The sequence below is a fragment of the Mastigoproctus giganteus genome, chromosome 4, assembly GCF_048544385.1.
Source record: "Mastigoproctus giganteus isolate SK-2022 chromosome 4, ASM4854438v1, whole genome shotgun sequence".
In the NCBI taxonomy this organism is placed as follows: Eukaryota; Metazoa; Arthropoda; class Arachnida; order Uropygi; family Thelyphonidae; genus Mastigoproctus; species Mastigoproctus giganteus.
In genome coordinates, this window is record NC_143578.1 from 76,858,790 (window position 1) to 76,872,289 (window position 13,500).

The window sequence follows — 13,500 nt, forward strand, 5'->3', positions numbered from 1 at the left end:
GCATTCCACATCTATCAGGTCAGTCATGATATATTTTCATGCCTTATAATTTAAATTTCAACCCTTGTCTTCTATACTGGCGTTTCAAATCTACCATGTGCTGCTCTTTCCTTTGATTTCAGCGGCTGGCCCTCGAAAAAGAGTTGAAATCATAGGATACACATCATTAATTACTTCTTATTAACTTCTGTCTCTTCCTTGTTCTACCTAGTTACAATTTCGGTTCCATTAGCCCTTTATGTTTACTATTCCATCTCTACTTCCAAACTTATATATCCATTATGGTCACTGGGTTCCTTCTGATTAATTTTGGTCATACCCCTGGTCCATAAACCATTAATTATTAATAATATATATATATATATATATATATATACCTACATACTATTTGTATTAATATGCTGGTATAAACTACAAAACACTTAATATTAAACAGAATTTATTTCTCTGTGATTAAAAACAATACTATTTAATAATAAACACGATTTCAATTAGTCTTTATTTATGAATTTTAAAATTAATGTTTGTTTTAAAGATTTAACTTTAATATTTCTTAAGTTTTCCCTTAAAACACTCAACGCATTAAGTCTCATTACTTGCCTCAGTTAATTCATAAAAATTGATTAATGTGTCCATTGCACCTTGAGCTTGCAAGATTGTCGGCACTGATTTTGATTCACTTTCACTTGTCGTTATCACAATCATCGTCGTTATAGTCTTTGTTGAGCACAGCATCTACAGTGTCACTCTCTGTAGGAGGACCACTACTTAATAAGTTGTCATTGACTCGTGCAAATTCATCGATGTTAACTGTATTAAAACCTACAACGTTACATAGCAACCATTCAGATAATGGTAATTTTTCTCGTTTCCATCTTTTTCATTTGAATTTCATTTCGATTTCTTGAAGCAATTCGATATAGTTGGTGAAGTAATATTGTTCCACACATCATTCAATAAATTTATAGCATCGAATATCGATATAGACTCAGTAAGTTTCTGTTCTGTTTGACTGATCAGATGTAGAACTAGAAATCTTTTATAAAATCCTTTCAAACTCTTGATTACACCTATGTCCGTTGGTTGTAAAATTGATGACTCATTGGCAGGCAGAAACACTAGCTTAATGTTGGACAAATTTTGAATCTGGGGATGTGCAGGACAGGTATCCACTAACAATGAAATATTTTTCTTTTTGAATATCTTCTTATTCCAATCATTTATGTATTGCCAAAAAATATCCGAAGTCATCCAAGCTTTCTTGCTTGCAGTGTAATCCATAGAAAGTTTCCTTACCTTTTTTTAAACCCCAAGGTTTTAACAATTTTCTGATAACAAACAGTTTTTTTTTTTTTTTAGTTCCAGTCATATTTGCGCATACGAGCACCCTTAAGTTAGCCTTTGATTTTTTCTACCAAAACATTTTTCCCTTGAATTTAAATGTATTGTCAGGTGTAAAATTATAAAAAAAGTCCTATTTCGTCAGCATTGTAGTATTATTAGTAGTAATAATAGAAGCCCGTTATGCAAGAAAGCAAGCGTAAGAGCTTATGTAGCATCAGCCAAAAAAAAAAAATAATAAAAAATACCATTTCACACAACCATTCCCTCTAAAAGTTTGTCCAGTTGCTCTTTGAATTTATTTCAGCTATCAACTTCCACAACAACAGATGGAATTAACCACCCGCTGGCTAAATAAATAAATAAATAAATAAATTCTTTATTGCTAATAAGTACAGGACATGTACTAGAGACAATAATACTCAACACGGCGACATGGCCAGGAGTTTTACATTATAAATGAAATTAATTGGCAAAAAGGAAAAAATTACCGTTACATGGAAATTAAGAGTTACAAACATGTAAATTATGAATTACAAACATGTAAATTGTAATAACGAAAAATGAGGACTAAACGTCATATGGAGGAAATTATCCCAGTTCCACAGATGGAATCCACTCGAGGAGCATGTGACGGTATTTGTAGTCGGTAGCTAATTTCTGAAGGTCAACACCAAGACGGAGCAGTGCCTGGGCAGGTAGGAACCGACTACACAGTTTCAACCGGTTATATTTGAGGATTAGTGTGGGCTCTGACCTCAAGGATTGCGTAGGATTGTGCCACTGGCAGAAATCCCAGATGTTTGGGGCGTTTATTACTCCTGTGTACATTTTTACTGAAGTCATTAAACGCCTGCTGTCAATTAACCTCGGGAGCCTGGGTACATTTAGCTGCTCAGCCATGTCAGTTGTTCTCAATTGAGGGGGTCGGCGATGCTTATTTGTGGCCCATTTCAGGGTCCAGTATTCACACGAGAACACCGGTTTTTGAAGTGAAGGCGACGCAGATGCCCAAATTTCAGCAGCATATAAAATAGCCAGATAAACAGTGGCTTGAAGATATCTGGTAGTGGTTGCGGCATCGTTGGAATGAAGTAAGTGTTGTTTCGCGCTCCAACGTAGGGTGTTAAAACGCTTCCGGAGGTATTCTGTGTGATCATTAAATTTCAGCTTCGGATCAAAATATACCCCGAGATCTTTATGGCAGGTAACCACTGGAATTAGAGTACCTAAAACTGAAGGTTGAATTATTGTTGGTTGCTGTTTCAATGAGTAAGTCATTATTGCAGATTTTGACGGGTTAAGGTTTAATCCAAACATCTTCAAGTAAGTTGAAATAGTGGTCAAGTTCTCTGTGATGGAAGACGTAATTTCCATTGGGTTTGCAGACGGTGGGATGTCAATGTTTCTCTACACCAATAGTTAACTAATCATCATTGTATTATATATTTATATTTTATTACTAATTATATGTTTATTTCCAGGGTTTGGCCATGCATATATATATATATTATTAAGTAAGAAGCTAAGTAATCATATTGCATTTCAAATTATACATCCAACTAGCCTACAGACACCATACCATGCATTTTTTTTTTTTTTTTCTTCACACCATTTTCTAACGCTAGGAATCGCTAGCGTACTTATACATAAATATACAGTAAACCCCCGCTATTCGTGGGGGTTACGTTTCTGAGGAATGCTGTCAATACTGAATTATGGCTCCCATAGTAATAAAGGGGTTCCGTTCCAAAGTATGAAATATATAAGAAAAACTAGTCTAAAATTTTGTCTATGTATGTATTATATGTACCTTCATAATATGACCATTAGAAATGCAAGCATATGGCATCGAAATGAAAATAAGAAACAATTTAATATTAAATGTAATATTTATTAGAAATTTCAAACCAGCACCTTTGCTAACTAAAAAACTTATCCTGCCAGTGCTATCACCTGTTTCGCTAAAGTGTTGATAAAGGAGTTTTGCCTTTTCACGAATCCCGCCTCGGGCTTGGATCAAAGTACTGCAAAAACCTTGGGAGGTGCATTATGGCCACAGAAGCCGGTGCGCCAACAACTACCAAAAAAAAAAAAACTTTTCACGAATGATGAATGAACTTAACAGAATTTTATTTTGAGAGTTTGGTCTTCTATACACAGATTTAAAGCTTTTTCCATTTTTTCTAATTTAACATCACGAGTTACAGAGCAAATTTTTAAAGCAATTAGCGCGTTTTCACGGACACTACGGCGGATTTTTTCTTCCGATTTTTGATTGATCGTACCGTTGACTCATTGATTTATAATGTTTTCCACTGAGGAGACACTTTCACCATTAGAAATTTTGTCTAATAACGCAATTTTATTCGCTAATGTCATCACTTTCTTTGATCTTTTCACATTTCCCTTGTATTTGTAGCCATATTTTTGTAGGGGTTAGAAAGAACTTGTCCACAATAAAGTCACTTTCTTCCATTAACACACTCGATAACACTGCAAAACGATAGATTTATCACTTTTGTAAGCATATCAATTTATAACTTGATAAATTTATTTAATTTATAAGCATATAAATTAAAAGGCCGATGAAACCTTTCATGACAAGCGCATAACACATACTGAACAAGGATTGGCGAGAAACATCAACGATCGCGATTTTGTCACCCCCCCACCCACTGAGCGCTATTTTGACCGGGAAAGATAATTTTAGCCACGCCCATGTTTTTTTATGGCGGAAAATGTTCACGGCACTTTAAAATTCACATTTTTTTTTTAGGTTTCGTTTTATATTAAATCAGCGACCGCAAATACGCGAAACCGCGAATAGTGGGGGTTTACTGTACTGGCATGCTGCCATCGTGGTCATTTGGTCATTTTCAGTCTTACAAGGTAAAGGTAAGTTACTTTCTTCTTGACTATTCCTACATTCCAATATCATTACTTCAGTTTTTTTTTTCAATCTTTTTACTTGCTTCTGTAAGGTCATCCATGATCTGTATGCCCTACATAATATAATTACATTTATTGGCACAATTTATTAGACTGTATTCTTGCCACAAAATTTCAAATTTCGTTCTTAACACATGTCTACAGCACACGTGCACCATAGCATACAGAACGTGTTGGAAACAAAAGCAAGAAAACTGCCATCTTTCTCATAATTTCGGTAAATATATATGTACTCTGATGAAGACACTGAAATTGTGAAAAACACTGCAATGTAGTCTTATTTTGGGTCGCGTTTCTTATTTTAAGTTTTTGCCAACTATCGGTCCCTTTTTCATATATCTTACTTGGTCACTTCGTCCTAACATATATCGCTACATTTCTTATCCTTTTCATCGAATTCACTTCTCGTGTATACCATAGATTCAATAGGATTAAACAAAAATCTTTTTCACACTTTCTACATACTAAATATATATATATATATATATATATATATATATATATATATATTCCAAAAGAGAACAGAGCCTTGAATTTGGTTTGCTTTTACTTGCTACTTTCTGTCAGTCTTAGCATTAGTAGAGGCATTTGATGCAAGAAAGCAAGCTTATGCAGCATCAGCCAAAAAAAAAAATAAAGTAAAATAAATAAATAAAAAATAACCACTTCCACTTCACCCCTCTGTTCATTCAAAATACCTGTCCAGCTGAGCCTTAAACTTATTTAGGCTATCAACTTCCACGACAAGGGATGGAAGTCTGTTCCACCTACCAACCACCCGCTGGCTAAAGGAAAATTTCCGCACATCTATCCTACATCTGTCTTTCCTCAATTTCAACTTATGCCCTCTCAGGTGATTATTCTGAGCAAGAGGAAGAATCCCATCAGCATTGAGCATGCTCAAACCATTCAAGGCTTTGTACACCTCTATCAGATCACCTCGCTGGTGCCTAGTCTCCGGACACTGTAATTCGCAAAACTTAACCTTTCTTCCTAAGAGCACCCCTTTGTTCCATTCACTAATCTTGTTGCTCTTCTCTGTACTTGTTACAGCAGCTCTACATCCTTCTTGAAATGAGGCCTCCAGGCCTGTATACAGTACTCTATGTGTGGCCTGACCATTGCCTTATACAAGGGAATAATCACCTCCTCATCCCTGCTAGAAAAGTTCCTATATATCATTGATAATACACCATGAGCTACTCTTGCAGCCCATCTGCACTGCTCAGAGAACTTCATATCTGCCTGCACAACCACCCCCAGGTCCCTTTCATTCTCTACCACTGTCAGTGTAGTACCACAGAGTTGATACGTTGCTCTGGGGTTGCTGTTTCCCATATGTAGTACTTTACATTTGTCAATGTTAAACTTCATTTGCCACCTCTCAGCCCATCTGCTCAACCTTTCCAGATCCTGTTGCAGCAGCATAGTGTCAGTAGTTTCCTTGACAAACTGCCAACCTTTGTATCATCTGCAAACTTGGACATTAAGCTTGATATACCATCATCAATATCATTTATAAATACAGAAAACAATAATGGACCCAACACTGAACCCTGAGGGACTCCACTAATAACTTTAGTCCACGATGAGCAGTGTCCATTGATTGCCACTCTCTGTCTTCTCTCCCTCAACCACCCCTCTATCCATAGCAGCAATTAGCCTCCAGTGCCACACTGCTCCAATTTGTGCAGCAGTCTTCCATGTGCAACAGTATCAAAAGCCTTTCTAAGATCCAAGTATATAATATCAGAGTTATTCCCTGCATCCAGTTCTTTTGTGACTGCATCATAGTATCCAATCAAATTGGTCAGGCAAGACTTCCCCTTAACAAAACCATGCTGTGTCCGAGCTATAACTGAAGTCTTGTCTAGATGATCCTGCAGTGCTTCTTTAACCAGTGCCTCCATTAATTTTCCGTTAAACTCACTGGTCTATAATTACTTGTGTCAGCCTTTGATCCTCCCTTGTGAATTGTGGTCACATTTGCACATCTCCAGTCCATGGGTACCTCCCCTGAGTCCAAGGATGCTCTCATAATTATGGCTAAGGGTTTGCTTACTTCCTTTGCTCCCTCCTTTAATATAACTGGATAGATCCCATCCACCCCAGGTGCCTTTCTTGTGTTTATCTTCAACAATTTCTCCTCCACTTTACTCTCAGTTATTACAAGATTCTCTAGCTTACTGCTAGAGTTGAATACACCTCTGGCATTCCCCTCGCTGAATAACTCCTCATGTGTGAATATCGATGCAAAATATTCATTTAGTTTGTTAGCTACCTGAGCAGGGTCATCAACAGTTGACCCATCGATATCAAGTGGACCAATCTGATTCATCCCCTTCCTTCTAGAGTTTACATAAGTAAAGAACTCTTTGCTGTTTTTCTTCGCATCCTTTGCCAAGGATTTCTCGTAATCTGCCTTCGCCTGCTTAACCTCCTTTCTAACTTAGTTACAGATCAACTTGTATCTATCATAGGCTTCTGTGTCACATGTTAATTTGTATGTATCCCATGCATTTTTCTTCTCTGCCATATGCCTCATTAGTTCATATGACATCCATTTAGGCCTAAACCTTGAACAATATTTCTTAGTTGGTATGTAAAGCCTAGTAGCTTGCAAGATAAGTTCTTTGAATGCTTCCCATTTTGAATTTGCTTTTGGTAACATCATCAGTTTATCCCACTGTATAAAATTTAAATACTGTCTCAGTCCATCGTCTTGGAGAGGGAGCAGCTTGCTCTCTTTCTCTCTTTATTCTACCTTTTTATCTCAGGCTTATATTGAAATATATATGTACTCTGTGATAGTTTATCCAGAAAAATTTGGTCATTCTTAAATTTTGTCCAAATGTTTGATTTGAGTCTGTTCCCATCTCAGTTATGGGTCATGGTTGATTGTTAAAATTTGACAAACATTCCCTTTATTCATTCATCCCCAATTTTTTTTGCTATCATTTTGATTGAAAAACAAATGAAAACAAAAACAAATAATGCAAATTAAATCAAAATTTAATTTGTGATATAAAAAGGGCACAAATGATTTTCTTAAGGATGAGAACCATCATGGATGTTTCTCTTCCTTAAGAAAATCATTTTATCCTCTGATATTCTCCATAAACTTTGTAAGATTTCATAACTTTCAGTGGAAACATCGCTAAAATATAACTATAATATCAGGTTCACGTGCTATTCCTTAAATTTTTCAGACAATTTTATATTTTTGAAGTAAAAACTACTTGAATTTAATATTATGAGTCATGATAATATTATGCACAGCCTACAATTGCTGTTAACAGTAGATGAAAAAATGTGATACAGCATGCATTAGCAGTTTCGTTGTCAGTAATATCAGCAGCACCCAGTTTATATCTTAACAGTGTTTAGATACAAACACGAGGAATTTCCAGAAAATAGGTACAAACAGATATAGCAAGAAGTGGATTCACTCAATAAAAAGTGTTCTTTCTGTTGTGTAAATTACCTTGGCTCTTCCTGTAACCTTCTAAGCCAAGAAATGGGCTATGCACAAGTGGTTATTGAATGAGAATACCTTAAATTTTTACTAACTATTCCAGCAGCTATGTTATTTCCAGTCTGTAATAATTCTGTTTCATTTTAGGTTGGTCAAATTTCGAGAAGAAAGGGCTGATCAAATGTTTCCAGATGAAATTGATACTCCTATTGATAAACTTGCTCGGGTGAGGTTTACAAAGTAAGTTTTATTTGCATTTAGTTCAGTGCATGACTACAGATACAAATGCATGTTGATACCAGTACAAATACGGCAGTGACTATAAAATATAGACAGAGATGTGTGAAATATTCTAGTTTGAGCATTTCTCAAAAAACAGTACATCCAAAGAAATTTAACATTGGTGTCATGTATGGCAAATATGCTATGAGAAGAAAACAAGTATTGTTGTGTATTGCATTCAAAGCAGGATACATGAGTCTTTGAGATCAGCTATGTACCCGTTGTTTGAGCATTATGAAGTCCTTATCTGGAGACAAATACTTAAATTTGCAGACACTGCAGCCAAACTTGATCCGGTTGCAGAAAATTGTGCAGTTCTCTCTAACCAATTCGGATACAAAAAAAAAAAAAAAAACCACATTGGGTTCCAAAAACAGCTGTTCGGGCACCACAAATCCATTTTTTTATATATATATTTATACAGTCGGCTCTCGATTTTCCGGGATGGATGGAAAAAAACAAATCCCAGTTAATTCAGAAATACAGAAGTCCCCGACATACCTAGGAATACCCAGGACTTTTTACTTCGTTGAGTTTTACGTAACTCGAGAATGACTAGTAACATATTGCTACTATATTATTATTGACAAATCTGAATTCAGTGCGATACTTGTTAATGTTTGACCATTTTCATACATTCCTATTATTTTAATTTTCTGATCCAAATCAAGCGCTTTCCTTTTCTTGATAGATTTACTAGTACCGCCGTCACTTATTCTCTTAGTAGGCACCAAAACGGTCAAAATGAAAATTTTCTGTAAAGAACTTCACGGAGTTAAGGCATAAACTCACTATTATTACCCCTCGTGAGCTCACATTTTACTAAAGTACATTTCTGGAGGTCACTGCCATAAAACAAAAACAATTTGCACTTTCCGGGTTATTGGGCTTTTCTGTTCTGTTCGTGCGTCTAATTATAAACGGGTAGTAAACTCGATCTTATTGCATTTGTGAAAATACTGATAGCTAGAATTCTGTGTGTTTTTACGTTATTATGGTGAAATGTGTGTCCCCTTCACTGAAATCTTCAGTCATATTAAAAAAAAAAAAAACCATAAATAAATTGTAAGAATCTTCTCTTCTTTCCTGTTTTTTTGCTTGTTGCTCCGATCTCACTTCTGCAATTTGTGTATGCCGTGATTGCTGTTATTGATTGCTTATTATTATTTTTTTTTTGTTGTTTTAAATTTTACAATCCTAAAAATAAAAAAATTGAGTGAAAAATAATTTACGTAAATCCATAGTTGTATAAGTCGGGGACTTACTGTATCAAAAAATGTTTGGAAACCTATCTAAAAATTATGGCGATAGATAAAAAAAACTTACCACGTACTACTTGCTTGTCCAATACGATGCTTCCCTTTATTTTGTATGATGTTGCATATGGTTTGGTCACCAACATTATAATATTTCATTAAAGATTTAACAGACGCGCCGTTTTCAAACCTTTTGAATAATTTCAAGTTTTTGCTTAACCGAAAGTGGAACTCTTTTGCATTTACCCATCATTTTCGCGATTTCTAAACAAAAAAAAATATATATATATATATATATACTGTATATATTATATATTTACTATAAAAAAAAATTGACATCAATAACGAAACAAAATTTGTCTTTTTGCGGTGTGACAGAACACAACAATCGATGGGACATACTAAAACAAACTAAACATTTGGTGTGTGTTTTTTGTTTTTTTTAAGTGGCAGGTGGGTTGCAAGATAATAGGCACATTAATCTCCCAATGACGACTTATAACGCCGCTCCTTGTCGCTTATTTACGACTTGCAAAGCATCTGTTTATACCTATTCTAGTTATTACTTGAATTTTATGATTTTTGGTTGGTTTTTTTTTTTTTTTTTTTTAAATTTGGACTCTTGAAGTGTCCCTGTTAATCCGATCCCGGTAAATCGAGAGTCTACTGTATATATATATATACACACACACACAGGGTGTCTCAAATATACATGGCATAGCTTCGGGAATGAGTTCCTCATATGTAGACAATAAATAGATTTATATCAACATAGTTCCGGAAATGCTCGGAAATCCGAATCTATGACACTTAACAGTTCACATCACGCCGACCGGGCTAGCCGAGTGGGTAAAATACCTGCCTGGCAACCCAAAGGTCGCGGGTTCGATTCCCGCCTCGGGCTGGATCAAAGTGCTGCAAAAACCTTGGGAGGTGCAATATGGCCACAGAAGCCGATGCGCCAACAACTACCAAATCAAAAAAAAAAAAAAAAAAAGTTCACATCACCTTATAGTAATTGTTTAAAATGTCCACCTTCTGCCTCAATACAGGCCTTACATCGATGTCTCATGGACTCGCAAAGACATTGCCAAATTCCTGGCATGTTTCTTATTGTCTCACAACCTGCCACAATTCGATTGCGGAGAGTTTCCACATCAGCTACCAGAGTTGAATACACCAATGACTTTAAATGGCCTCACAAGAAGAAATCTAGTGGGTTTAAATCCGTTGAGCATGGAGGCCAGGCAGTTGGTCCACTCCTCTACTTCAGGAGTCGTAGATCTTGGTCATCCTCTGTCGGCAGCACGAGGTGTAAAGGTCCCATGTTCACAAAGGTGACTATGGATACCTTCAAATGTTTTCCTGTCTGGACATCTTTATTCTGGGAACCTTTCGCGGTACAAACAACGTAGCCTCCAGAGCATTGTCGTCCGCCAAACCGTACATAAAGTGCATATCCGCTTGCTCCTGATTTGAGTACATGGTTGGAATGGAAAACTACCAGATTATGTCACTTGTGGTGAAGGAAATCACCTGTGGGAGATAAGACACATTCCGGTTAATAACTCGGGAACCAAGCATTTCCGGAACTATGTTGATATAAAATATTTTTAATGTCTACATATGAGGAACTGATTCCTGAAGTTATGCTGTGTATTTTTGAGACACCCTGTATATATTTGGTGCTTGGTTTAGAAATCTGGCAACCAAAGGTGCTTTCCTGGATAACATTATCATGGGCAGTGAGACACAAGCACATCATGTCAGACTCTAAGTAGAAATGAATAACATGATGGCAGTATCCATCATTACTACCTATTAAAATATCCAAGGCTGTGTGTTTGACAAAAAGCATTATGGCGAATTTCATTACTTTCTCACAAAACCTCTAAATGAGAAGTGAATTTGCTGATTTGGGCAATAGGGGTTGGACAGTGTAACCAAAATTCATGAACAGCTTTCTCACATTATTTGTTAATTAACTGAATAAACCATTCTCCAGTTTCCCCCAGGAGTCCTAGTCAAAAAGTGATTTGGGTTTGTGTGAAAATGTGTTATCTTTATCCATGGGAATGCTAATTACATTAACATCCTTGCAAACTCAGCAATAATTAAAGAATTTGAGTGGGTTTTTTTGTGTTTTTTTTTATCACAGACATAAAAAGTATTAGAACTTATAGTACTTAGTAGTGTTTGGGTTGAAGGTTGGGAAGACACAGAGATACTTCTTGATGTGGGACTTAAGCTTCTGTAGACTGTAATTTGAAGCAATTACATGTGAAGGAAGCTTATTCCAGAAAGCTGAAACTGAAGGAATAAATGAGGAAAAGGAAAAGTTGGTTCTGTGAGTTTTTGAAGGTGGACAGTAAATGGATACTTAGTGGTTGAAGCACATGTTTGGGCTGGTTTGGAAGAGAGAGAGAGAGAAGGGGGGGGATTACAGAAGCCAGTTCAGAAGAAGAGTGCCCATGGAAATATCTGTAGAAAAGGCTTACAGAAGAAACAGAATCTTTGAGACAGAGTGCAAAGAGACTTTGTAAGAGATAGGGTTATTAATTAAACTGAGAGAGGTTTCTGGGGGCACTATCCCAGATGTGGGAACAGTATTCCAGGGTAGGGTACATTTGAGATTTTTACAGAGTGAGTAGTTTTTTAAGAAGAAAGTAATGCACAAGTGAAAAAAGAAAACCCAGTTTTTTAGATGTAGATGAAGCAATATTTCTAATGTGCTTATGCCAAAAGAGAGAGAGAGAGAGAGAGAGAGAGAGAGAGAGAGAGCAATCCCTAATAGAGACGTGATTTTGTTTAGAAATCTGAGTTTTAGAAAGATTGAAATTAACCAAGTTATTTTTGTCCCATTGGAGAATTGCCTGGAGATCAGAATTTAAGGAACTGATGGTGTACATTTGAGAATATGAAGCTGTTTATGCAGAGCAAGGTTTCTCAACTGGAAGGTAGAATGTAATATGCTATCATCTGCAAAACTATGGATGAGACTTCCAGTCAGAGGAAGGTCATTAATAAAAGGAAAAGGGTGGGAGAAAGAACCGAACCTTGGGGTACTCCTGCATTGGAGGAAAGTTAAGAAGACAGAGAACCATATACCATCACCTGCAGTGAGTGGCTAGAGGGGAAAACTGGATACCCATTAACAAAATGCAGTTGGCTATCCATAAGGTGAATGCCTGAGTTTCACCAAACATTTCCATTAAATTTGTACATAGATGGGTAATGTAAGCAAATATATCATCAGTAGATCAACACTGATGGAATCTATACTGGCAGTCATTGATCAGGTGGAAGGGCTCAAGATTGTATAGTAGTTGGTGGTTAATGGACTTCTCCATTACTTTGGAAAGTGTAGACGTAAGTGCAATGGAACAATAATTGATCGAAAAGGGGTCCCCCCCCCCTTTAGGAACTAACAGGATATGAGTAGTAAATATCCAAGCAGAAGGAAAAACACAAGTGGAATGAGAAAGTGTGAAAAAGGAGACAGAAAAGGAGTAAGCTCAGCAGCACAGGTTTTGAGAACAAGTGGAAAAATGCCATCAACACCTGGAACTTTCCTGAGATCAATTGATTGTTCAAAAGGAGGTGATTTGCCAAGATCATCGATGCAAGAGTTAAAAGAAAAGTAAGATGCTAGTAAGTCAGCTTTATCTTTAGCTGTGGCATGAATAGAACCATCAAGTTTTAATAGAGGTGGAAGTATAAGTGGGCAAAAGTTGCAGCCAGTAGCCTTGCTGTAGGGTCTTTGGTGTTCAACAAATCAGATATGCACATCTAGACCAGTCATTGTTTATATTGCACATTACACAACTGCCAATAACAGAGTTTCTCCATCTTTTTGCAGTAACGTAGTTTTTCTTTATTTTCTTTTCGCAAAAAAAATAATAATAAATAGTAAAACTACATTAAAATCAGTTTTTTTTTTTTTTAAATTATGTGAATTTCTTATTTCATTAATGAATATGACCATAATAAACACGTTAGAATTTTTTTTCACAATTGTTCAGTTAGCCATTAAAAAAAGAAGTAAATTTTATTCTGAAAGTTTCCATTTTCAATACAATACATTCAAGACCTACGAATAATGCTCTCTCAATTTAGAGAGTAATAAGGATTGATAAAAGAGCTTAAAGTTTATTAAAAACTAATATCATTAAAAAAATGTATAGGATGCTGTCT

General features: G+C 36.0%; 1 protein-coding gene across 1 annotated transcript in view; it reads left to right on the plus strand.

Moving 5' to 3' along the window:
* Tsr1 (Tsr1 ribosome assembly factor) overlaps positions 1 to 13,500 on the plus strand; it is a 256,253-nt gene that overhangs the window by 143,725 nt on the left and 99,028 nt on the right. The window contains exon 13 of the mRNA XM_090371624.1: positions 7,916 to 8,008. Within this exon, the coding sequence (XP_090227750.1) occupies positions 7,916 to 8,008 (93 nt within the window). The remainder of the gene's footprint in view (positions 1 to 7,915; positions 8,009 to 13,500) is intronic.